The 27,301-nt window shown below is 39.2% G+C and overlaps 1 protein-coding gene across 1 annotated transcript in view; it reads right to left on the minus strand.

Annotated features, from left to right (window-relative positions):
- Window positions 1–27,301, minus strand: part of LOC126088343 (Down syndrome cell adhesion molecule-like protein Dscam2) — an 802,978-nt gene that overhangs the window by 37,747 nt on the left and 737,930 nt on the right. Inside the window, exon 30 of the mRNA XM_049906478.1 lies at window positions 7,809–7,917. Coding sequence (XP_049762435.1) covers window positions 7,809–7,917 — 109 coding nt within the window. The remainder of the gene's footprint in view (window positions 1–7,808; window positions 7,918–27,301) is intronic.

The raw sequence follows: 27,301 nt of genomic DNA on the forward strand, positions 1-27,301 counted from the left end.
TTCAAATAGTGTGAATATTCTTACTGTTCAATTGAGATGAATAACCATTTTATTTAATTTAGGTGTGCTGTCACAGGACATAGTTCTATAAAACATTGTAAACCTCACTGGAAAAAAAGAATAAAAAAAAGAAGTACGAGTGGTCCCAGGTCTCATCAAGAGGTGTTTCAGAAACTGCAAAACGAACACCCTGTCAAGCAAAATGTCAACCAGATGAGTGCCCGATCTTAGCTACTGATGCTTTTGAGCATGGAATCATGACAGTCTTTCTTCACATACGTTTCCAGAAGGTCCTGAGAACCTTTTGTTTTTTCTATCAATAACCTTGTCACCAACATATGAGCAGTACTATCGGATTGGAAAGGGAGTTCTGAACATTATTTTTGGTCTACAGAAATTTAAAATCTTTTTATATGACTACAAATTATGCCTAATTACTAACAACACATCTTGACTTTGCCTTTTTGGGCCAAATTCTAAGCTGCCCAATGGTACTGTGGAGTGGCACCAGTGCTGAGCTTCATTAAGTTTTTAATGTTCTGTTCATCTATTTATTTAGTACCATCCATCACTAAAACAGTCAAATGCAGATTACAGAATCTGGACTGATTCAGCATTTGACAGACAGGAAAACTATATGCTTACAAATATACCAAAACATCATCCAACCCTCAAGAGGTCCCCACCATGTATTGTGACATAGCAACATCAGTGAGGCAAGATCCTGCTCTCAGCAAAGCTCTACATTAAAGGTGATAAGAATGGTCAGGCATGAAATCAACAGAACATCTGGATCTATTTAATAAAAAAAACATAATTTGCAAGCTTTCAAAGGCTTAGACCTATTTTTCTGATAATTTCAAACATCTTGCACTGATTTGCATTTACAAGTTCGTGGTATCCTCCAGCGGTAATGCTGGAATTCAGTATGGTGTTGGTCCACACTTAGCCTTGACGACAGCCTCCACTCTTGCAGGCATATGTTAAATCAGGTGCTGGAAGGTTTCTTGGGGAATGGGAGCCCATTCTTCATGGAGTGCTGCACTGAGGAGAGGTATCGATGTCAGGTGGTGAGCCCTGGCACGAAGTCGGCATTCCAAAACATCCCAAAGATGTTCTGTGGGATTCAGGTCAGGACTCTGTGCAGGCCAGTCCATTACAGGGATGTTATTGTCATGAAATCACTGTCAGCAATCTTCTGCTGAATCCACACTGGCACAAGGCACAGGTCACACCATTGCCAAATGCCAGGAGCAGACAGCTGAAACCTGTGGTGTTGCTTTGAGGACCGTTCAGAGACTATCCAGCGAAGCTAAGACATCAATGCAAGCCTGTGGCTCAGCTGTTTTCAAATCACCAGGGAAGCAACACAACCACATAAAAGAAGTGAGTGAGCTTGAAAATTTTGTATAAAATGTTTTGCGGCACAGTGTTCAGCACAGTGTTCCATGCCACCGATTCCATATTCTGCTAACAGTCATTGGATCTCGACCAACGCGAGCAGCTTTCTTTTACACTATATAATGTTAACATTATATCCAAAGAAACCATTTTCTCTGTCTTGAAATTTAAACCAGTCTTCCTAAACATACTCATAAGAAATATATTATTTTTGAGAAAACAAAAGGAGTGTTTTTGAGAACTTCTAGAATAATTTTTCTTTGAGTTTGAGTGAAATCAAGCAAATATTACATTGTTGTGTTCCACATAAACCAAGACGTTTGCTATGAAATAAGTTGCAGTTTTGTAGTATAAGTAGTTTTGAAGTTACATTTTTGTTTCATGGCATTCTCAGAAAAATGGGTATCCTTGTGAGACTATGAAATTTTGTAATCCTTATTTACTCCATTGGTACATATGATAAACAGAAAATAATAAATATCTGAGTCTATGAATTCCGAACCTCTGATTGATTTGAGATCCAGTAAACGATTTTGGGCACTTATTTTGTATTTATGATGGTTTTCTTTTTTTCCAGTAGGTCACTGTTTGACTCAACAAATTTCACAAGTTTTGTGACAGCATTCATAACTTTGAGCCTTACTTAAGGCAAATGTAGTGACCCATGTCCTCTAGGACATAATTTCAAGACACTTAATTCAAGTTTCTTCCTCTGATACATTAGTACTGCAGCCATTGGCTGTAAAACTTTAAATATGTATTATTTAGTATGACTGTATGTTAAGTGTTTGCATGACATGATGCATGAATTTTTGTGTTGGTTAGTAAATTTCAATGAAAATTAACCACTTGTCTTACATTGTAATTTATGTGCTTCTTATTCCCCTCCCCCCCCCCCCCCCTTTCCCCCCTTTTCAAGTTTCTGTTTGGTATAGATGTGACACTCTCCTATGGATCAAACAAACCTGTGACAATTCATACTGCCCTTCTCTGTATATGTTGAATATCCTATTCAAACAATAGAAACTCCAGCTAGGAATATCAACAGCACAGGAAAAGACAGATTGCTACTTACTATAAAGAAGACACATTAAGTTACAGACAGGCACAATTAAAAGACACTTACATAAAACTTTTGTCACAGCCTTCATCAGCAAAAGAGAGAGACACACACACACACACACCATTCATACACACAAAAAAACACACCTCCTGCATACATGACCACCAATTCTGGTCTGAGATGCTGGAGTTGGCAGTCATGTGTGCATAAGGTGTGCTCGCTTGTGTGTATGAATGGTGTGTGTGTCCCTCTTTCCCTGATGAAGGGTGTGGCCGAAAGCTTTATGTTAGTGTCTTTTAATTGTGCCTGTCTGCAACCTGACGTGTCTTCTTTATGGTAAGTAGCAATCTTTCTTTTCGTGCATTGTCAATATCCTATTTGGTATTGGTTCCACACACTTGAGAAATATTCTAGAACTGATCACACAAGTGATTTTTAAGCAATTTCCTTTGTTGACCGACATCATTTCCCTAGTATTCTATCAATAAATAATATTCAGGCAACATGGCATTACAACTGATCTTCCAACTGTTCTACAGTAAGATTTTGTGAAATTTATAACCTGCTTCTTAAACTGTCATGGAGGGTATTTTAATGTTTTCCCAGGATGGCTGGCTCATTCAGATTGTTTAGAAATGATCACAAGCCCCACATCCTTGACCTGTTGTTTTATATTTCTCATTGTTAAACAATGTGATTATTTTTATCATAGTCATCATCTTTACAGCTTCACAATTTCATTGTGATCTGCTAGATGTATGTATCAGTTGGGGAAGACTTATGTAATTTCTTTTCAAGACATTTTGTGATGTCAGCTCGGGAGATTGTGTCCTTTGAGACTCTTAAGATACAGTACTGTTGCCCATGCACCCTCAGTAAAGTATGGAAACCAATAGGGAGCAGTGTTATCAAAATACCATACTTCATTTCAGCATAGTTTATTGCCTTGCAAATCCTAATAGTGGACTGTAGTTCATATGCTGGTGTACCACAAACAACCACCACCACCACCACCACCACCACCACCACCACAACAACAACAACAACAGTATTATCACTCTTACTATTATTATTATTATTACTGTTACTGTTACTGTGAGATGGGGGCAGGCCTGTTTTAAGGCTCAAGCAGCACAAGTGGCCACTTAGGGCACAAGGCTGAAAGATGTGCCTAGTTCAGAATTTGTATACTGAGTGTATCATGATTATCAGTGAGAACTGACAAGGGTGGAAGTCTACAACAGAAGAATGAAAAATGTTCCAGTAAACATGGGCTTGCAAACAAACCATTTGCGAGATAACAGTGAATGTGTGGTTTGAGCCGCCACTAATTTCAGTATTAACTGTTGTCCTAGTTGGTAAAATATATTTGAAATGTAATCTTTTGATTAAGTTCTCATCTAATTGGGCTCACATTTCATCCAGAGGCTGCATTACCTCATGCAACAAAGAGGAAAAATTAGATTATATTTTTTAAGCAGGTCTCCTGGGCCAGATTATATACCAATTAGGTTCTTTTCTGGAATATCTTGAAAACTGCTTTGCACATTGGATCAAAAAAAGTTATAACTTCAATTTGTTTATCTCGGAGGGAGACATCCAAAGATATCACACTTGACTTGCCATCCCACCCTCTTTGTGGGCAGGGGGGGGGGGGGGGGGGCAAGGCAAGGCAACTTTTCAGTCTTCCATGGGGACCCCCATTTTTTATTGAAGAATACAATTCTACAGCAGAATCTACATACATTTTGTCTGAAGCATTTTCTTCACCATAGATGGCACTGCAACCGGAGGAATAGAAATGGGTACACAATCATAATTTGACATGCTACTCAATGGACCTTGAATATCCAGTGGCATGTTGGACCCCGTCTCCTTGCTGTGAGGGTAGGACAGGCCAGTGTGTCATAACTTCTAATTGGAAACCCCATTCCCAACATTACATTCCTCTGACTTAATGAGCAGGGGTCTACTTGACCCACCACTGTGGCTGTGTATCAAACAATTACGATCACAGTAGGCAGTACACTGTGACCGGAGCTCACATATCATGCAGATGTAGAACAGATAGCGGCTCTAAACATTACAGTAGTTGTGCAGTGTTTATTGTCCACAGACCTACCTATCATATGGACAACAGACATGCAAGTCGACGATGAATATTGCAACCACAGATGGAAAAATGGAAATGATCGTCTATATGAAGAAGGTGGGAGAAATGTTGAGGCTGCTGTTGCCTTGTATGTCGAGCATTTTCTAGAGAAAACTTGATCTCATTCATTCTTTTACAAGGTTGTGAATGCCTTTATGTCTGGTGGCAGCATATAGACTGGCAAAAGGAAACAAAGCAGACATTTTACAGGAGGAGCTAATGAAATAGCTGTCCTAGTGGCAATGCACCACAACCCACAGATAAACACCTGGTAGTCACTCCACGATTCTGGTATGTCCGTAGGTAATACTGACACAATACTGCAGTGTCATAAGTACAATCCATACCACATGTAACTGATTTCCATAACCAGGCAGTGTTTTGTGAATGAGCATGTCAAGAAATGCAAACAACCCCCCAGTTCTTTGCTGAGGTACTATTTTCTGTTGAGCCTACATCCACAAACCACTGTAGCGTTAACCAGCATAAAATGCATTACTGAAGTGTAGACAATCCCCACTGATTGCAGCAACTTGACCATCAACATACTTAGTTGATTAATGTATGGTGTGGCATCATGGGGAACAAACTCATTGGTTTGTATTTTATCAATGGCACGTTGATTGGATGCAAATATCAAATGTTTTTGGAATATTTATTTTATTTACACGTCAAGTTCCATAGGATCAAATTGAGGAGCAAATCTCCAAGGTCATGGAACGTGTCAATACACGAACTTACAACATAAAACTAATAACAGATAAAAATAAAGGTTCATGAACCTGAAAAAAGTCAGTCCATAAGTTTGAGTAAACGCTATCAGCAATAAAATAAGAATCAGCTTAATTTTTCAAGGAACTCCTCGACAGAATAGAAGGAGTGACCCATGAGGAAACTCTTCAGTTTCGATTTGAAAGTGTGTGGGTTACTGATAAGATTTTTGAATTTGACTGGCAGCTTATTGAAAACGGATGCAGCAATATACTGCACACCTTTTTGCACAAGAGTTAAGGAAGTCCGATCCAAATGGAGGTTTGATTTCTGCCGAGTATTACCGAGTGAAAGCTGCTTATTCTTGGAAATTAACTAATATTGGTAACAAGAAACGACAATAAGGAATATACATATTGAGAGGCCAGTGTCAAAATACCCAGACTCGTGAATAGAGGTTTACAAGAGGTTCGTGAACTCACACCACTTATTGCCCGAACCACCTGTTTCTGAGCCAAAAATATCCTTCTAGAATGGGAAGAGTTACCCCAAAACATAATACCATACGACATAAGTGAATGAAAATAAGCAAAGTAGACTAATTTACGTGTCGAAGTATCACTCACTTTTGATACCGTTCGAATAGTGAAAATGGCAGTATTAAGTCTTTGATAGGAACTATCGGTACTATAACAGGATGTTGCCCTGGATGTTTGACAATGTATGCAGTCAGCATGACAGTTGCCCAGCACATTATGCAATTGAAGTACATGTCATAAATTACAGTTGTATACACATTTCTATTTCTATAATTACAGCACCATCGGTGGTGAAATGAAGATACTTCAGACAAAATGTATGTAGATTTTACCATAGGATAGTAATCTGCAATACAAAATGGGAGTTTCCATTGCGGATTTCAAAGTTGCATCTACCACCCAATCACAGGGTTGGGTGGGGGGAGAGGGGGTCAAGTGTGGTATCGTTGGATGTCCCCCTCTGAGACAAACAAATTGGAACTATAACTTATTTTAATGCAATGTGTAGTTTTCAAGATAGTCCGATGTCTTCAGTTAAAATGAACATCCTGTGTATTGTGTTTAAACATTATGAATTACCTCAAAGAGAATGGTCTATTAACACACAATCAACACAGATTTAGAAACCCTCGTTCTTGTGAAACACAACTATCTCTTTACTCACACAAAATGTTGAGTGCTACTGACAAGGGATTTCAATTTGATTCCACATTTCTAGATTTCCAGAAGGCTTTTGACACTGTACCTCACAAGCAGTCTCAGTTATGCTATTGGTTTCATAATATCCTGTCTGAAATGTTACAGTTCATAGTAACTGATGGAAAGTCATCAAGTAAGATAGAAGTGATTTCTGACATTCTCCTAGGTAGTGTTATAGACTGTCTGCTCTTCCTTATCCACACAAATGATTTAGGAGAACATCTAAGCAGCCATCTTAAGTTGTCTGCAGATGATGCTGTTGTTTATCATCTAGAAAAATCATCAGAAGATCAAAACAAATTGCAAAACAATTTAGAAAAGATATCTGTGTGGTGTGAAAATTGGCAATTGACCCTAAATAATGAAAAGTCTGAGGTCATCTACATGAGTGCTAAAAGGAATCTGTAAAACTTCAGTTATACAATAAATCAGTCAAATCTAAAGGCCATAAATTCAACAAAATACCTAGGAATTACATTTACAAAAAACTTCAATTCGAAGGAACACATAGAAAATGTTGTAATGAAGGTGAACCAAAGACTGCAATTTACTTGCAGAACACTTAGAAGGTGCAACAGACCCTCTAAAGAGACTGCCTACACTACAGTTGTCCATCCTCTTTGGAGTACTGCTGTGCAGTGTGGAATCCTTAACAGACAGGATTGATAGAGTACATCAAGAAAGTTCAAAGAAGAGCAGCATGTTTTGTATTATTGAGAAATGGGAGAGAGTGTCACAGACATGCTACAGAATTTGGAGTGGACATCATTAAAACAAAGACGTTTCTCATTGTGGCGAGATCTTCTCAAGAAATTTCAATCACCAACTTTCTCCTCTGAATGCGAAAATATGTTGTTGATGTCACCTTACATAGGGAGAAATGATCTTCATAAAAAAGTAAGGCAAATCAGAGGTCACACGGAAGGAAAAAGGTGTTAATTTTTTCCGTGTGCTGTTCGAGAGAGGAATAATAGAGAATTATTGTTAAGACACTTAAGCATGATTTGCAGGGTATCCATGCAGATACAAATGTAGATTATCCTATAAGAGCTTAGTCATATTAATAATTTTGTTATACATGGTACTTGCTGCAGTTAATCTTACCCATCATCATCCAGATGTGTACCACTAACCAGATTGAGTCTGATAACCTCCATTTTCTAACTAAACACATACATAAAATATGAACTGTTTTACTTTCTTTACTCATGCATGCAAATATCGCAGCACCTACTTGCACTACCTGGAGGGCGCCCCTCTTCTTGCTACCATGCCACGTCTTGATCTGTGGCTCACTTCTGGTGATGCTTCTGTGGATTCTGTGCTTGAGTCAAGATCAAATGTAGACTCAGCTGAAACAGAACAGTTTATATGGCTATTAGTTGCATTTAATTGTGGTTTTTCAAATACAATTTTTCTATTTTGTTTGTTACAGTATATTTACTTTGTTCCTTTTTTAAAAACTGAAGTAGGTATGAAATAAAGACTAGTAATTGAACTTATCCATTTTTTATTCCATTTGGTACCTTATCTGTTGTTGTTAGTGATTGCATAAAATATTGAGAATGAAAACTGTATTTAAAAAAAATCATAGAAGAAAGGAAGAGATGAACAACATTGACAGTTTTTGAGGCAAGTATGAATAAATTATATGCCTAAGAATAACTTGATAATACCAGGGATGGTGCATTGCCAAATGGGAAAATTATGGAAAGTAAAAAATCATTAATATTCTCTATGTTAGCTACAAATAAACAAATGAAAATGTAGATACATATTCATGAAATCACAATTCACCCGGAAACTGTAATGAGTATAATGCCCAATTTATTCCGCAATTAGTTTTGGCAAACAAGCCATTTTCAAGTGGTATGAAGCACCTTAGTATGTGTCATCATCTAAGTGCAAAGTTCACACAGGGTCATAAATTGTACAAAAACAGAGTGCTAGAATCACCATCAAGTGGAACGCATTAAGTGTCGCCACTTGCAGCATTGTTTAATGTTTGTGCAATTTATGCTCCTATGTACAGTTATGAACTTGAATGAAGTGGAATATTTTGATACACTGTTGTCTGATTTCAGATTGTAACATACACTAAGGCATTTCAGAAGCATTCTATAATAGTTTGTATGTCAAAACTATCAAAACTAATCGTGGAATAGATTGGTCCTCATATAAAATACATTGTGACTGTAATGTCAACAAGAATGAAAATATTAAAATGTGTCTGTGTAATTTCACTAATTTTCACTTAGTAACAAAAAGAACATGCACATCAAGAAACTTGTAGCAACATTTCTATAAAAGAATTTACATTTTTTCAGTATTGTTACTCTACCTGAACCTTTGTTAGATTAAAATAGTGCTGTCATACTACTTTCTCCAAAAGTTTCTTTGTTTCATCTTCATTAGCTCATACACAAATAATACTTGGATCCTAAGAAACACAGTTTTATTAACATGGTGTGACCCTCCTGTGCCAATGGTTAAGGAATAAGGTGGAATAAAAACAAATTAGTAGCATATTTTTGTACAAGTCATTAACAGGCTTTAGGAATTTTCAAATGCTTATGGTTCTTACTTTCATTTATTAACCATGGCTCACAGGTCCCATCAGTAAGAGAATCTAAAATATATCTTAACTACAGTAAAACAACTGTGGAGATCAAGTTTGTTCTTAGTTCAGAAAAGGAACCCACTCAATTTTATTATGTTGTGTAATACTAATCATGTATCAACTTGTTTGGCTGACACTGCTGTCAAACTTTTAAATTTATTATGTCGAGCCTAAGCCTGACTGTTGTATGAATATAAACTCTCATACAAGGAACAAACAAAACTATATTACTTTGCACAGAAATGGGAGCTATTAAGATGAAGCAGCCCAGAGAAGTTTTATGTGTAGAATCTTCTCTGAAATATAAGAATGAATCTATATGTGAGGTAGGAAGTCGAAACTGACCTCATGCCAGAGAAGTGAAATATTCAATAAAAGCAAAAATCTTTGATAAAGTCTAAAATATTCATTTTCATTTTTTTATTATTATAATTTACTTCATTCTACACATGCTTGCATTGTTTTGGAAGTTCTTTGAACCAAACAGGAGCCAATAGCAGCATTAAAAGCAGCTGATGTCAGATTCTGAAAACAGATCTGTTGTCATTATGGGGAAATAACATTGGCCAACAAGAGGCTTCTTCCCAAAATCTCACAACAGTGTATGTAATGCTTTACAAAACAGCATCTCCTAATTTTTAGAGGCATTTTAAGGAGCTCAGAGAAGCTTTGTATAAATGACAATCGATTTGTTATTACAGTACAGCCAAACAAGACAAGCAGCACCTTTTTTTTTGAGAGTTATAAATGCCTACAGATGTTGCCAATTTGCACTTGACCATAACATAGAATGAATGTAATAATATTCTGCCCCAAAAAAGCAGCACAATGTTAACTAATTTCTCTCAATTTGGGACCAAGTCACTTGGTTTTAAATTTAGGTATATTACAATGTGCTATAGTCTGAAGGGGCTAACAGCATAATATGGAATGGTAACTTACAAAACTCTGCACCATTTGACAATGGACATTTTAAGATAATTTATATGCAGAATTTGTCTCTTAAATAGTCCAATTAAACAATGGTAAAAAGTGAAGATTTAAAACACTTTACCTCAAAACACCTCTTTTCCATCACAAATATCCAAAATCCAAATTTTTCAACAAGATGTCTGTTTTTTGCTTTGTATCACATATATTATTTAGTCTGTAATGAAGTAACTTGAAAGGAATATATCTCTGGAAATGGTAGATCACAAAATAAGAATAAGCATGTTACTAAGGAAATAAACCAGCACCTCTGGCAGCTGGTGCAAAAAATGTTTGGCTGTTGTGATGTAAATAAACACACACACAACACTGCATGTCATGACACTGCACCAGGAAAATGTGAGTTGCTACACCAGTCCCGTCGGGGAAAGTGGAGCACTGTCGAGGAAGTATGTTGGGAAATGTACAAATTGTCCTGATCATGTGTTGAGTTCTGGAGGATGGTCTGAAGCAGATGGTGTAGGTGCTGGCACTATTGGTGGTTCTGATACTTGCAAAGAAGTTTTTAGCTGTGGTATATCAGTTGGTAGTACTTCCTAGAAAACAGATGCAGGTTTGACATGGTCAATCAAGATGATAGAGAACTTGCTGTTTACTACTATGTTCAGAGCATCTACTACTCATTGTAGGACTCTGTGTGGACCTAAGTGCAGTGGTTGAAGTGGGTGTTTGACTCCATCTGTACGAAGATGACATCTGTATGTAGAAGACATTTGCACATATTCCTAGGTCACTATGTACATAGTGGGAAGGTGAGTCATGTCCCAAAGCTTCGCAAGGGTGAATCTCTGACATTTGTTCTCTCAATTAATGTACAAAATCAAAATGGTTGTGGTTGGATAGCTCGGAGAACTGCGCATCTCCAACTCTCCAGGAAGTTGCAGAAAATTAGATTCGCTGATGTAAGTCAGACCTGTAAATGTCCCTTAGACCAAGTTAAACAATTGGTACAGCTGTGGTCCATGAGTGCATGGCACACAAGTGCTACCATTAGAGAATGGTGCCAGCATTCTTTCATAATGATAACTCACTGGATGTAGCTTGTCATTTTGTTGTGAACAGTGCCACAGAATTTGTAGAGTTGAGCGAACATGTGTGATTCAAATTGCTGGCTGGAGTCTGTTGGGACATGTAGTGGGCAACCAAATTGAGAAATCCAGCTTGAAACAAAATCAGAAGTGAAGGGGTCTTTGGAGATGTTATCAACAGACACAGCTTCTGGCCAGCAAGTAAATCGATCTGTCATAGTTATAATGTAATGTTATTCATTCAGTGGAGGTAATGGGCTTACCACATCAACATGTACAAGAGCAAATCATGTAGTTGTTTCAGGAAAGTCCTCTACTGGTGTGTGAATGTGGCAGGAAACTTTTCTTTGCTGGCACTTGACATACAAATGAGTGCATTCTTGGCTATCTTTTTAAATTCCAGGCAAACAAATCACTTAGAGTTAAGATGGAATGTTGGTCTGATGCCAGGATGACAAATTATGTATGCTGTCAAAGGTGCGTCTTTGGGATGTAGTAGCAAGAGTGGACAAGGTTGAGAGGTCTGCACCAGGAACATCAACTAATCGAAATTCCATTACCCTTGAGGGGGTTCTGGAGTTCTTGGTGCAATGCTTGTGTCTTGTCAAGTTGAGTGAAGTTGATGGTGCTTGATATATTGTCAACACGGGAAAGACAATCAGCTACTATGTTGTTGATTCCCGAAATGTGTTTGAAGTCCATGCTGAACTGTGCGATAAATACCAGTTGGATATGTTGGCAAGGCGAGCAATTGTTACTGGTAATGTTCAAGCACTGAGTGCCCTGTAGTCCCCACATGGACACCATGTGCCACCCTTCTTTGGCACAAGCTGCAAGGGGGATGACCATGGGCTACCAGACAGATGGGGAATTCCTTCCATAAGCATGGTGTTAAATTCTGCCTTCACAATGGCTAAGCAGATAGGAGCTAGAGGTCTAGGTCTGCAGTTTTAATACAGTGTACCGTGTTGTCACATAAGCCTTTCGGTACTCCAGTCAGTCGTGTCAAAGCTGGAAATTGCTGCAGTAGGTCTGCATACACTCTGCTTGCACAGTCTCAGCTGTGTGCATTGCTGCAATATGTCAGAATCCCGAAGCTGACAGGTCTATGATGATGTCGACAGTTGCCATGTTGGCCAGCAGTACAGTAAAAAATCAACTCCAATGATGAGCCAAGTCACATTCTTGATTGTGAAATCCCATGCAAAGACACAGTGCAGGCCCATAACTATTGCTGTGTGCTGTACTTCTGTATAAAAGAGTTATTTACTGCAGTAATAGAGAACAAGGTTGATGGCCAGCTGCCATTCAGTAGAGTTCAAGGAAATAAGAGTCTGATCCAATATCCACTAAATATTTCTGGCCCAACTTCTGATCTCTTAAAAAAGGCTGCTCTGCTAAAACTGTTTGAGATTCTGATCGGACCATTTTGTATAGTTTGTGTAGTACTATCATTCATAGCAAAGTAATTTACTATGAATAAAGCAAGAGTACAATTCAGACATATGCTTAAGGTTCATTAATACCCCGAGGGATCATAGCCTTAATTCCTGATTTCATTACTTAATTTATTCTTGTCTTATACGTCACTATTTCACTGAGTAATCTCTCATTCCACCTTAACAACCGTTTTTCACTTATGTAAGGGCATAATGCAAAGATGTGCAACGAAACCCCTGTGCAGACAAGCCATTTAACATGTTGTGCACATTCCCTCTGCTGAATTGCTAGCAGCAGTAGTTACCTCAAACTGTAGGTAATGTTGCAATTGAGTATGCTCATTTTGGGTTGTAGTGTTTCCTTTCAACCCAATAAGTATTCTAGTATCGAGTGTCCCAGGAAATAGATAAGCCTATGAACAATCAGTGTGGGGGTTGAGAGTTATAGGCAGTACATAGCATTAATAATCTGGCAGTACATTCATTGTGCATATGTAAACATTGACATAATGGTAGGCTGTAGTGTAAGATACTCTGTGGTATATGCCTAGTTCGTGCCACCACGTTTCATGCCATAGTCAGTCTGTTGCATGAATTCGGGATGCCACTAGTCCGCATGAGTTTCTCAAAGCTGGCATGTTCATGCTGCTGCCAGTGCACATGGTAGTTGTTGCAAGAAGCTGCTGACCACACCAGAGCTGGCCAGCATCACCATCTGTTCCACACTGTTTTTGTTTTGCTGTCATCACAGTGTCTGGATTGTCCCCTGCTCAATGTGTCACAGTAACAATTGATGTTGTAGCATCACATGAGCCCCAAGTTAAATACAAGCATCAGTTGCATTATAGATCTTGTGTTGCTTGTTATCATCCATGGCTGATCAGTTTCATCTATTCTTCAACTCATAGAGTGAGGAACTAATGGGCAGAATGGAACCAAAATTTTATTATATAAAGTCTAAAATTGTTGATAGTATAAAGTCTGAAGCTGGGGATTTAAAAGATGAACTTGTTGATAAAATAGATGAAGTGTCTAGCAAATTTGATAATATGCTATCAACATCTGATGAAGTGATAAAGGTGAATAGTTCTATCGAGAAAATTCAGGAAAGTGGTCATGGGGAGGATAAATCAAATTGTGAGGAGGGTGAAGTCAGTCATGGGGAGTCAGAATCAGAAATTAATGAAAAAACAGATTAAGTCTGTGAAGAATTAGATCACAGTGAGTACAAAATAATTGAATTTAATGATAATGTTGAGGCAGATATTAAAGTTATGAAACATTTTTCAGTGATAGAAGATTTAGCAGAGGAAATAGGGACTCATATGAAAACTGTATATAGTGATCTTGGGATTTTTGAGACAAAATTGCAGGGATGTGCACAGTATGAATTGCAAACAGATGCAGGATTAAGATGCTGTAGGGTAAATGAATGTAAGAGCATTGAAAGTAACAGTAAAAGGTTAAGAAGCGAACTGAGCAATACTGAAAGAGGGACAGATTTAGTTTAAGGAATGTAATATTTGGTGAAGTCATTGGGGAAGTAATTCCATCAGTGCAGTTTACCAAGGGCCATGGGAAGTATAATTATACAGAATTTTTCAGTAAAGCGATTTATTCAATATAAGAAAAGACATGTTTAGTGTAGAGTTTGAGCAAGGAAATCTTAACAGAATTTGCCGTGAGGGAGAGAGGAACAATGGTAGGATGGTCTACGAGTAATGATGTGTGGGGAGGCTATATGAAATTCAGTAGGAGGCATAAAGGTTGTACATATGGGAAACGTGTTAATCACAAAGGTGACACAATCACGTGTGTTACATAAGGGAGTTATCTGACAGAGATGAGATGGTGGAGCATTGATAGGATGAGGATAGGATTGGTTTGGCTACATTGGAAGATACAGTGGGACTGGAAATTGGAGCTGAGCCTGTTAGAAGTATATGTGAGTGAGATACTTAATTGGTTATTTAAAGAGGATACAGAGGTTAAAGATGAGAATAGGTATTGGGATGTATGTCTAATAGATCAGGAGGTTTGGAAGAAAATTTGAAAATGTTAAAGGCTGGTGGAGTGGAATTTCCACCATGCTATGTAATGATGAACCAAGAGTGAAATATCTTATTAGAAGGAATATATGCCATGTACACAGTAATAATTAAAAAAAAGTGTTTTATGTGTATTATTTTAAAATTGTAAGCTGATGTAGAGAGGATGGAGTGAAAATTGACATCGTCTGTGGGCTGGCATCTGTTGCTATCACTCTGATGTCTGTAATACAGACAGTAATGTTGCAAGAATTGGAACAAGTGTAGAAACAGAGCTGAGGGGCAATCTGGTTACTGGCATAGAAGTTATTGAGTTATTGTATGGGGGCCTACTCAAAGGGAGCATGTGCTGTTTGCTTTATGAAGGTATACTTCATTTATTATTATATGGGCGCATTCAAAGGGAGCAAGTTCTGGAAGGTTTGTGATGATTGTATTCTTCATTTATTATTATGTGGCAGGTGCATGTTTTCATAAGTTTATCACGGGATTCTTCATTTATTATTATGTGGGCCTAGTGGGTGCTAATGTTGAATGAATGCTAATGTTGAATGAGTGAGTGAATTATTGTAACGGAAGTGTTATTAATGAAATTCACCCTCAGGTATATGTGTATTATTTGTTTGTGTGTACAATTATAAGAAATTTTGGAGGGATTATGATGTATGTTCACGAAAAAGAAGGGGGGTTATATATACACTCCTGGAAATGGAAAAAAGAACACATTGACACCGGTGTGTCAGACCCACCATACTTGCTCCGGACACTGCGAGAGGGCTGTACAAGCAATGATCACACGCACGGCACAGCGGACACACCAGGAACCGCGGTGTTGGCCGTCGAATGGCGCTAGCTGCGCAGCATTTGTGCACCGCCGCCGTCAGTGTCAGCCAGTTTGCCGTGGCATACGGAGCTCCATCGCAGTCTTTAACACTGGTAGCATGCCGCGACAGCGTGGACGTGAACCGTATGTGCAGTTGATGGACTTTGAGCGAGGGCGTATAGTGGGCATGCGGGAGGCCGGGTGGACGTACCGCCGAATTGCTCAACACGTGGGGCGTGAGGTCTCCACAGTACATCGATGTTGTCGCCAGTGGTCGGCGGAAGGTGCACGTGCCCGTCGACCTGGGACCGGACCGCAGCGACGCACGGATGCACGCCAAGACCGTAGGATCCTACGCAGTGCCGTAGGGGACCGCACCGCCACTTCCCAGCAAATTAGGGACACTGTTGCTCCTGGGGTATCGGCGAGGACCATTCGCAACCGTCTCCATGAAGCTGGGCTACGGTCCCGCACACCGTTAGGCCGTCTTCCGCTCATGCCCCAACATCGTGCAGCCCGCCTCCAGTGGTGTTGCGACAGGCATGAATGGAGGGACGAATGGAGACGTGTCGTCTTCAGCGATGAGAGTCGCTTCTGCCTTGGTGCCAATGATGGTCGTATGCGTGTTTGGTGCCGTGCAGGTGAGTGCCACAATCAGGACTGCATACGACCGAGGCACACAGGGCCAACACCCGGCATCATGGTGTGGGGAGCGATCTCCTACACTGGCCGTACACCATTGGTGATCGTCGAGGGGACACTGAATAGTGCACGGTACATCCAAACCGTCATCGAACCCATCGTTCTACCATTCCTAGACCGGCAAGGGAACTTGCTGTTCCAACAGGACAATGCATGTCCGCATGCATCCCGTGCCACCCAACGTGCTCTAGAAGGTGTAAGTCAACTACCCTGGCCAGCAAGATCTCCGGATCTGTCCCCCATTGAGCATGTTTGGGGACTGGATGAAGCGTCGTCTCACGCGGTCTGCACGTCCAGCACGAACGCTGGTCCAACTGAGGCGCCAGGTGGAAATGGCATGGCAAGCCGTTCCACAGGACTACATCCAGCATCTCTACGATCGTCTCCATGGGAGAATAGCAGCCTGCATTGCTGCGAAAGGTGGATATACACTGTACTGGTGCCGACATTGTGCATGCTCTGTTGCCTGTGTCTATGTGCCTGTGGTTCTGTCAGTGTGATCATGTGATGTATCTGACCCCAGGAATGTGTCAATAAAGTTTCCCCTTACTGGGACAATGAATTCACGGTGTTCTTATTTCAATTTCCAGGAGTGTATGTTGGAGGTCAGATTTATTGTTACACAAGAGGATTCTGATGATTGTGTTTGTATGAGCAATTATACTAGGGTGTATAAAGGAAGCTTTCGTGAGGCAATGTATTGTCCTTAGTATGGCAAGGAAAGGTGTGAAAGGTGTATCTTGAGCTAGAGGCAGGTGCTGTGAATTTTCAAATTTTTTAGGTTATGTTTATAAACTTTGAGGGGCGAATAGAAACATATGAATTCTGGTGTTTCTATTCACCCTACAATAACAAAACCTTTAAAAAATCTGTTAGTATGCCATATTAATACTATATAATTCTCCAGTTATCTTACATGCACAACTAACATAGCTTCCTTGTTTCAGAGTTGCTGTTTAAATATGCCACAGAAATACAAACTCATCATAGGAGGTGGTTACAGAAAACACAGACCTAATGGTATAAACAATGCCTTCTCTGACATCAAATCAGGGGTTAGCTTGCGGAAAGCAGCTGAAAAACATGGGATTCATTTTAGCATACTATACAGACACCTAAGAAGAGACACCAACATTAAACCTCAGAGTGGACAAACTGCCTTATCTTTTGAAGAAGAGAAGCTGTTTGTAGATAGATTGAAAATAAGCAGTGAACTTTGACTTTAAAATCTTAAGACTTCTAGTATAGGATTCTCTGGACAGAAGGGGGGAGGCAGTGACAAGGCTTATGAATAATCTCCCTGGTCATGATTTTGTGGAATCATTTATGAGGCGACACAAAGATCAGTTGGCAGTGCAAATGTGCCAAAACATAAAATGCTCCAGAGCTGGTGTTACACCAGAAACTATCAAGTTACTTTGATGAACTGTCAAAGGAATTGGAGAATGTGCCGCTGTCTAATATAACAAATTATGATGAGACAAACCTTACAGATGATCCAGGAAAATGAAAGGTAGTCACATGGAGGGGAGCTAAATATCTCGAAAGGGTCATGAACTTCTCAAGGCATATGCAGATCTCACTAAACAACCCCCTTATGTCATGTATAAGGCTTTGCATTTATATTGAAGCTGGACCGAAGGTGGGCCAAAATATGCAAGATACAATTGGACAAAATCTGGCTGGTTCAGTTTGTTCTGCTTCAACGAGTGGGTCATCGTAGTTACTGTCCCATACCTGAAAAAGCAGGAAGGTAAGAAATTTCTCATTGGAGACAACTTATCTTCACATTAGTCCATAGAATCAGTTAAGCTGTGTCAGGACAACAACATAAGATTTATATTCCTACCAGCAAATTCAACACACCTGACACAACCACTGGATGTGGGATTTTTTCGGCTTCTTAAAACTACTTGGCACCAAATATTAGAAGAATGGAAGAAAGGTCCAGGAAGAAATGAAGCAACAGTTCCTAAGGATAAATTTCCTCTGCTTTTGAAAAAGTTGTGTGATTCCTTGAAGGAAAAAAACAAGTTATTGCAGGTTTTAGGAAACGTGGGATTGTGCCTCTAGACTGCAATGAAGTGTTGTCAATGCTCCCAGGTACTGGTACCAGTATACACGTAAGTGAAAACCAGGATAAGAACAATCTTGAAGAATCCACCAATGCTGTTGACAACAGTTTTAAAGAACTCTTCCAGAGTCTTAGACAAGACCAGACTCCTCAACAAAGGACAAAAGTTAATATCCAACCTGGCAGAAGTGTTAGTGTTGATGACTTTGAGGACATGGATGGGGGGGGATATAACCCCCAATTCTTCACATTAAAGTGATCCAAGCCCTTGTACATTGAAACAAGCCAAGACAATGAGGAGTGGGGGGGGGGGGGGGGGGGGGGGACTGAGAAAAACAGAAAACGTCTTGATTCATCATCAGAGGATGAAGATGTATACTCAGTGCAGGACAGTGATGAAGACTTGATTTTGTCCTCTTCAGATTCTTCAGATCAAGATGAAAATACTGGTATCTCCATAGACCAAGGTGACTATATGGTGGTCAAAGTATATGGAAAACATCATCTTTTTGATGTTATGTTTGCAAAGTTAATTACCTTATTGACCATGGTTTTGCTGGAACATTTTTAAAAAAGAGTTCCTCAAACCAAAAAGTTCACAATGACTGAAGAAGAATCTTTTGTCTCAAGAAACGATTTCGTCCTAAAATTGTCATTGCCGGTTCTCAGTTCAAGTGCTCGTTTCCAAGACATGCTATGTTTTGAGGATGATCTGTCTGATTTAACAATTTATTAATAATACAGGACCAGGCTCATGGTAAACAGCTGTGCTCTGTTTGTTCACCTTAAGTGCGAAAGATTAGCTATGTGACACAAACATTTTTGTACATTTTACTTACTTTTAAAATTAATAAACCATTATTAAAATTATTAAAATTGGTCCGTTGGTGGGGAGGTTTGCGTGCCTCAGCGATACAGATAGCCATACCGTAGGTGCAACCACAACGGAGGGGTATCTGTTGAGAGGCCAGACAAAAGTGTGGTCCCTGAAGAGGGGCAGCAGCCTTTTCAGTAGTTGTAGGGGCAACAGTCTGGATGATTGACTGATCTGCCCTTATAACACGAACCAAAATGACCTTACTGTGCTGGTGCTGCGAATGGCTGAAAACAAGGGGAAACTACAGCCATAATTTTTCCCGAGGGCATGCAGCTTTACTGTATGGTTAAATGCCATGTCCTCTTGGGTAAAATATTCCAGAGGTAAAATAGTCCTCGATTCGGATCTCTGGGTGGGGACTACTCAAGAGGACATTGTTATCAGGAGAAAGAAAACTGGTATTCTATGGATCGGAGCGTGGAATGTCAGTTCCCTTAATCGGGCAGGTAGGTTAGAAAATTTAAAAAGGGAAATGGATAGTTTAAAGTTAGATATAGTGGGAATTAGCGAAGTTCAGTGGCAAGAGGAACAAGACTTTTGGTCAGGTGAACACAGGTTTATAAATACAAAATCAAATAGGGGTAATGCAGGAGTAGGTTTAATAATAATAATAATAATAATAATCATCATTTAAGACTGATTATGTCTTTCAGCATTCAGTCTGGAGCATAGCCCCCCTTATACAGTTCCTCCATGATCCCCTGTTCAGTGCTAACATTGGTGCCTCTTCTGATGTTAAACCTATTACTTCAAAATCATTCTTAACTGAATCCAGGTACCTTTTGGATAATCAGGTTTAATAATGAATAAAAAAAAATAGGAGTGCGGGTAAGCTACTACAAACAGCATAGTGAACGCATTATTGTGGCCACGATAGACATGAAGCCCATGCCTACTACAGTAGTACAAGTTTATATGCAAACTAGCTTTGCAGATGACAAAGAAATTGATGAAATGTATGATTATTCAGATAGTGAAGGGATGTGAAATTTAAAAGTCATGGGTGACTAGAATTCAATAGTAGAAAAAGGAAGAAAAGGAAACATAGTAGGTGAATATGGATTGGGGGGAGGAAATGAAAGAGGAATCCGCCTGGTAGAATTTTGCACACAGCATAACTTAATCATAGCTAACACTTGGTTCAAGAATCATAAAAGAAGATTGTATACATGGAAGAAGCCTGGAGATACTGACAGGTTTCAGATAGATTATATAATGGTAAGACAGAGATTTAGAAACCAGGTTATAAATTGTAAGACATTTCCAGGGGCAGATGTGGACTCTGACCACAATCTTTTGCTTCTGAACTGTAGATTAAAACTGAAGAAACTGCAAAAAAGGTGGGAATGTAAGGAGATGGGACCTGGATAAACTGACTAAACCAGAAGTTGTACAGAGTTTCAGGGAGAGCACAAGGGAACAATTGACAAGAAATAAATACAGTAGAAGAAGAATGGGTAGCTCTGAGAGATGAAGTAGTGAAGGCAGCAGAGGATCAAGTAGGTAAAAAGACGAGGGCTAGTAGAAATCTTTGGGGTGACAAAAGAAATATTGAATTTAATTGATGAAAGAAGAAAATATAAAAATGCAGTAAATGAAGCAGGCAAAAAGGAATACAAACGTCTCAAAAATGAGATCGACAGGAAGTGCAAAATGGCTAAGCAGTCATGGCTAGAGGACAAATGTAAGGATGTAGAGGCTTATCTCACTAGGGATAAGATAGATACTGCCTACCAGAAAATTAAAGAGACCTTTGGAGAAAAGAGAACCACTTGCATGAATATCAAGAGCTTTGATCGAAATCCAGTTCTAAACAAAGAAGGGAAAGCAGAAAGGTGGAAGGAGTATATAGAGGGTCTATACAAGGGCGATGTACTTCAGGGCAATATTATGGAAATGGAAGAGGATGTAGATGAAGATGAAATGGGAGATATGATACTGAATGAAGAGTTTGACAGAGCACTGAAACTCCTGAGTTGAAACAAGGCCCCGGGAGTAGACAACATCCCATTAGAGTTACTGATAGCCTTGGGAGAGCCAGTCCTGACAAAACTCTACCATCTGGTGAGCAAAATGTATGAGACAGGTGAAATACCCTCAGACTTTAAGAAGAATATAATAATTCCAATGCAAAAGAAAGCAGGTGTTGACAGATGTCAAAATTACCGAACTATCAGTTTAATAAGCCACGGTTGCAAAATACTAACACGAATTCTTTACAGATGAATGGAAAAACTGGTAGTAGAAGCTGACCTCGGGGAAGATCAGTTTGGATTCCGTAGAGATGTTGTAACACGTGAGGCAATACTTACCCTACGACTTATCTTAGAAAATAGATTAAGGAAAGGCAAACCTATGTTCCTAGCATTTGTAGACTTAAAGAAAGCTTTTGACAATGTTGACTGGAATAATCTCTTTCACATTCCGAAGGTGGCAGGGGTAAAATACAGAAACCAGATGACAGTTATAAGAGTCAAGGGGAATGAAAATGAAGCAGTAGTTGGGAAGGGAGTGAGTCAGGGTTGTAGCTTCTCCCCAATGTTATTCAATCTGTATATTGAGCAAGCAGTAAAGGAAACAAAAGAAAAATTCAGAGTAGGTATTAAAATCCACGGAGAAGAAATAAAAAATTTGAGGTCTGCCAGTGACATTGTAATTCTGTCAGAGACAGCAAAGGACTTGGAAGAGCAGTTGAATGGAATGGACAGTGTCTTGAAAGGAGGGTATAAGATGAACATCAACAAAAGCAAAACGAGCATAATGGAAAGTAGTCGAATTTAGTCAGGTGATGCTAATGGAATTAGATTAGGAAATGAGACACTTAAAGTAGTAAAGGAATTTTGCTGTTTGGGGAGCAAAATAACTGATGATGGTCGAAGTAGATAGGATATAAAATGTAGATTGGCAATGGCAAGGAAAGCGTTTCTGAAGAAGAGAAATTTGTTAACATTGAGTATAGATTTAAGTGTCAGGAAGTCGTTTCTTAAAGTATTTGTATGGAAGTGAAAAATGGACAATAAATAGTTTGGACAAGAAGAGAATATAAGCTTTCAAAATGTGGTGCTATAGAAGAATGCTGAAGATTAGATGGGTAGATCACATAACTAATGAGGAGGTATTGAATAGAATTGGTGAGAAGAGGAGTTTGTGGCACAAATTGACTAGATGAAGGGATCGGTTGGTAGGACATGTTCTGAGGCATCAAGGGATCACCAATTTAGTATTAGAGGGCAGTGTGGAGGGTAAAAATCGTAGAGGGAGACCTAGAGATGAATACACTAAGTAGATTCAGAAGGATGTAGGCTGCAGTAGGTACTGGGAGATGAAGAAGCTTGCACAGGATAGAGTAGCATAGAGAGCTGGATAAAACCAGTCTCAGGACTGAAGACCACAACAACAACAAACCATTATCTTTTGAAGTAAATGTTTATCTGTTTATTTTATAATAGAAAAAAAAATATATTTCATAGCTTTTATCAACCTGTCTTTGCTTTTAAAAGAATTAATGATAGTTTTATAACACTGTTTCTATTAACACCTAGCTGCAGGGTGATTAGAAAGACCATGTTTCATTTTTTTTTAATTTATTGAAAGAAAATAATTTGATAATATCATAAGCTGTTAAGAGCAATACAGTTTTTGGTAGTATTTTTTTGTTTAAACTTGACAGACAATAAGTAAATTTTTCAACCAAAGTTCAAATTTGTTACTGTTCACCCCATTTTATGATAGTTCTGAATGAGCTGGCTGATTATAACTCTAGCATTATGTTTATGAACTCTTGCACTGTCTTCCTGCATCTTAACATATAAAAGTTGACAAACATGCAGTCAGTACTCAACAGTATTTTATACATGATTTACTTGCAGGTCTGGTGCACACCCCAGAATCCTTCTAAAAAGTGTGACAGTGAGAATGGTGATGAGTTTAAAGGATCCAAAGAGCTTTGTTGTTGGACACTTCCTCAGGAAGTTCAGGCAACATGATATGAATCAAATAGACAAGAACGGTCTACCCCAGGGTCTTTAACCTTGTCGTTGTGGCTACAATTTGCAAGGCAGTATTTTAAATGAGAGAGACAGTTTAAACAGAAATAAAACCCCAGGCAACTAAAACTAGTACCAGAACAGGGAGAACTAAAAGACAAGACAGTGATAAAATGGATATAAGTGAGGTTTTATTTTTTTCAAATGTCTGTTCTTAATTTGCCCGAGTATATTCAGGATTTTAAGCTTCTGTCAAAATAATAAAAATGAGATAACTCAAAATTTTAGGTTCAGGGGTTAAAAAATGATATTTGTAGTATATGACAGATGCAGAATGCAACTGGAAGCTCTCAGCCCCCTTTCCACCCCCATTGCATATATTACACGAATGCCCCCTCTACATTCATCACTGGAATCAACACAGAAGTGTGAAAGACATAAAATTTTATGACAATAACCACTTTTTCTCATGAAATTATGACTTGTTTAACTACTGTTCCATTGTCTGTTTTGGTTAACAGCTGGTCTTACATTAGCCAAAGGGACAAACTTGGTGTGAATATGAGCTGTCATTAAAATGTTACTACAGCTGTAGTTAGGAAGACCCTCTTAGTGTAAGAGGAACTCACGGTTCATTCTAGTGTGCCTGTTATACAGGATGTTATAAAAATGTATGGCCAAACTTGCAGGAAACATTCCTCACACACAAAGAAAGAAAATATGTTATGTGGACATGTGTCCAGAAATGCTTACTTTCCATGTTAGAGCTCATTTTATTACTTCTCTTCAAATCACATTAATCATGGAATGGAAACACACAGCAACAGAATGTACCAGTGTGACTTCAAACACTTTGTTACAGGAAATGTTCAAAATGTCCTCCGTTAGCGAGGATACATGCATCCATCCTCCATCGCATGGAATCCCTGATGCGCTGATGCAGCCCTGTAGAATGGCGTATTGTATCACAGCCATCCACAATACGAGCACGAAGAGTCTCTACATTTGGTACCAGGGTTGCGTAGACAAGAGCTTTCAAATGCCCCCACAAATGAAAGTCAAGAGGGTTGAGGTCAGGAGAGCGTGGAGGCCATGGAATTGGTCCGCCTCTACCAATCCATTGGTCACCAAATCTGTTGTGGAGATGTGTACGAACACTTCGTCTGAAATGTGCAGGAGCTTCATCGTGCATGAACCACATATTGTGTTGTACTTGTAAAGGCAGATGTTCTAGCAGCACAGGTAGAGTATCCCGTATGAAATCATGATAACATGCTCCATTGAGAGTAGGTGGAAGAACATGGGGCCCAATCAAGACATCACCAACAATGCCTGCCCAAACGTTCACAGAAAATCAGTATTGATGACGTGATTGCACAATTGCGTGCGGATTCTCGTCAGCCCACACATGTTGATTGTGAAAATATACAATTTGATCATGTTGGAATGAAGCCTCATCTGTAAAGAGAACATTTGCACTGAAATGAGGATTGACACATTGTTGGATGAACCATTTGCAGAAGTGTACCCGTGGAGGCCAATCAGCTGCTGATAGTGCCTGCACACGCTGTACATGGTACGGAAACAACTGGTTCTCCCGTAGCACTCCCCATACAGTGACGTGGTCAACGTTACCTGGTACAGCAGCAACTTCCCTGACTCTGACATTAGGGTTATCGTCAACTGCACAAAGAATTGCCTCATCCATTGCATGTGTCCTTGTCATTCTAGGTCTTCCCCAGTCGCGAGTCATAGCTTGGAATGTTCCGTGCTCCCTAAGACGCTGATCAATTGCTTCGAACGTCTTCCTGTTGGTACACCTTCATTCTGGAAATCTGTCTCAATACAAACGTACCGCACCACGGCTATTGCCCCATGCTAATCTATGCACCAAATGGGCATCTGCCAACTCCGCATTTGTGAGCATTGCACTGACTGCAAAACCACGTTCGTGATGAACACTAACCTGTTGGTGCTACGTACTGATGTGCTTGATGCTAGTACTGTAGAGCAATGAGTCGCATGTCAACACAAGCACCAAAGTCAACATTACCTTCCTTCAATTGGGCCAACTGGTGGTGAATCGAGGAAGTACAGTACATAATGACGAAACTAAAATGAGCTCTAACATGGATATTAAGCATTTCCGGACTCATGTCCACATAACATCTTTTCTTTATTTGTGTGTGAAGAATGTTTCCTGAAAGTTTGGCCATACCTTTTTGTAACACCCTGTATAGTCAGCTTAATATGATTGCTTCTTTTGTGAAGTGTGGAGAGAAGTACCTTGTGCCTTAGTCATCCCCTTGATCATCCTTAACACTTTGAACACTGGCCACTTAGAGGAATGTCAGGGCCAAGAAGAGCGGCAATTTGTGTCATTATTTATAGTGTTACAGGCACGTATGTGATTGATATATCTTCAGCATTAATACATACTAAAAAAGGACCAAGCTTCAAGAGTCATTTGTGATATTTACTTCAGTTTTTTGATAGGTTACAAATTTGAAAATAATTATGACAGAAAGTGTAATTATCCTTTCAAAATAGAGGTGCATGATGAGTTACTGAGCAATTTCTTCCTCTTGAGCTTCCAAAATTTCTTGTTCACTAAACAAACATGATGTATTTGTATCAGAATTCATAAGCTGCAAAATCTAATGAGTACAGACATGAAATTATGTCAGCGCAGTCAAATACTGGCTTAGCCATTCGTGATGTCAAACGTTATGTTTGCTAATGTTTCTTTGAATAATACCATAAATTGATAACAGAAGGCAGCACCTTTCAAGGGACAGGTAGCTAGATGTCTGTGCATTGTTCTCATAGTAAATGAGTCGAGTGATAGGTGGCTTGTGCGTTGATAAAATTACAGCCAGTGGTATACTCAGGTGTAGTCTTTTGAACACAAGGTGAAAAGCAGACTTTTGCTTCTGCAGTGTATATAATTCTGTCACAGCATCTAGTACAACTTCTTTAATTCTCTTTTGTTGACTGGCTTAAAAAGTTTCCTTACACAGAAATTACTGTGGAAGTTCTACTGGATAAAGGGGGAGATGCTGTGGGTGGCAAATTGTAATATCTGTTACAGAGTATCATAAAGCATGTTGGAGCTCTGGTGCTGAGCAGACAAGAGTTTTAGTTCAGCTATTAATTGCTCTATTGACTGACCTCTACTGAATGTGATTTTCTGCCGCATAGGGTGTTTGAAGGCATGCTTATAAATTGTAAAATTAACCCTCTTTGGTAAAACGTATTCATCAGAAGCTAGTATAAATGGACTAGTGTCTACACAGTTATCATTAAGTCCTCTCTAAATGTGACAAAAAATGCATTCTGTGCTGTAGCATGTTGTTCTTCAGTTGTTAGCAATATTAAGAGACCTTGAGTTTACTATGAGGAGTGATGGTGACTATTATATCTCCACTGGCCTGCAGTGCCTGTAACTAGTTAGAACTCAAAGTTTTGATCAACAGAGATCAGTTTTTGATTTTCTTTATTGCAGTGACTTCTCTGAATTTGTCTTCAATATTTTCAACAGAAAACAGTGGCTTCATTGTAGCAAAAGATTCTCCATCAGTTCTGGAGCATATCAAGACTGAAGTGAATTGTCTGTCTTCATTTCTTCTTCATTGGCTCATAACAGAGGGTGAGACCAAAGATAGGAACTGTTCTTAGATATTAATGTCTGTATTGAACCCCTTTTTCCTTTCTGATGAGACAAGAATGTTGGCACAGTCACTGGTACAGGTGAGTTAGATCTGTTTCATTGAAGATGATCCATTCTGTTGCTTTCATTAAGATAGGAGGCTCCTGTTTGCTGTTACCCGACACACCAAGGCTTTCTGGCATAATAGCCCATTGCCCTGAGTCTGTGCCACGTAATAGAATGGCACATACTTCTTGGTGTACAAGTGGAGTTTGCAGCTCAGGCATTAGCATTGTGATCTCTTTGTGGTTATAGGGTTATGACTGTGAAGGTCCATAATGATCTCCCTCTCCTCCACCACTCTCTCCATGACTGATAAGCTACTCTGCCGGCTTTCATATGCTAACATAAATCCACTCGAATGAGAAGTGCACAGGACCTCCACATACAGTGGATAGAGTAAACACAAGGTGTCTTACCCTAAATGGCCCACATTTCTG

The sequence above is a fragment of the Schistocerca cancellata genome, chromosome 6 (genome assembly GCF_023864275.1).
Source record: "Schistocerca cancellata isolate TAMUIC-IGC-003103 chromosome 6, iqSchCanc2.1, whole genome shotgun sequence".
Lineage (NCBI taxonomy): Eukaryota > Metazoa > Arthropoda > Insecta > Orthoptera > Acrididae > Schistocerca > Schistocerca cancellata.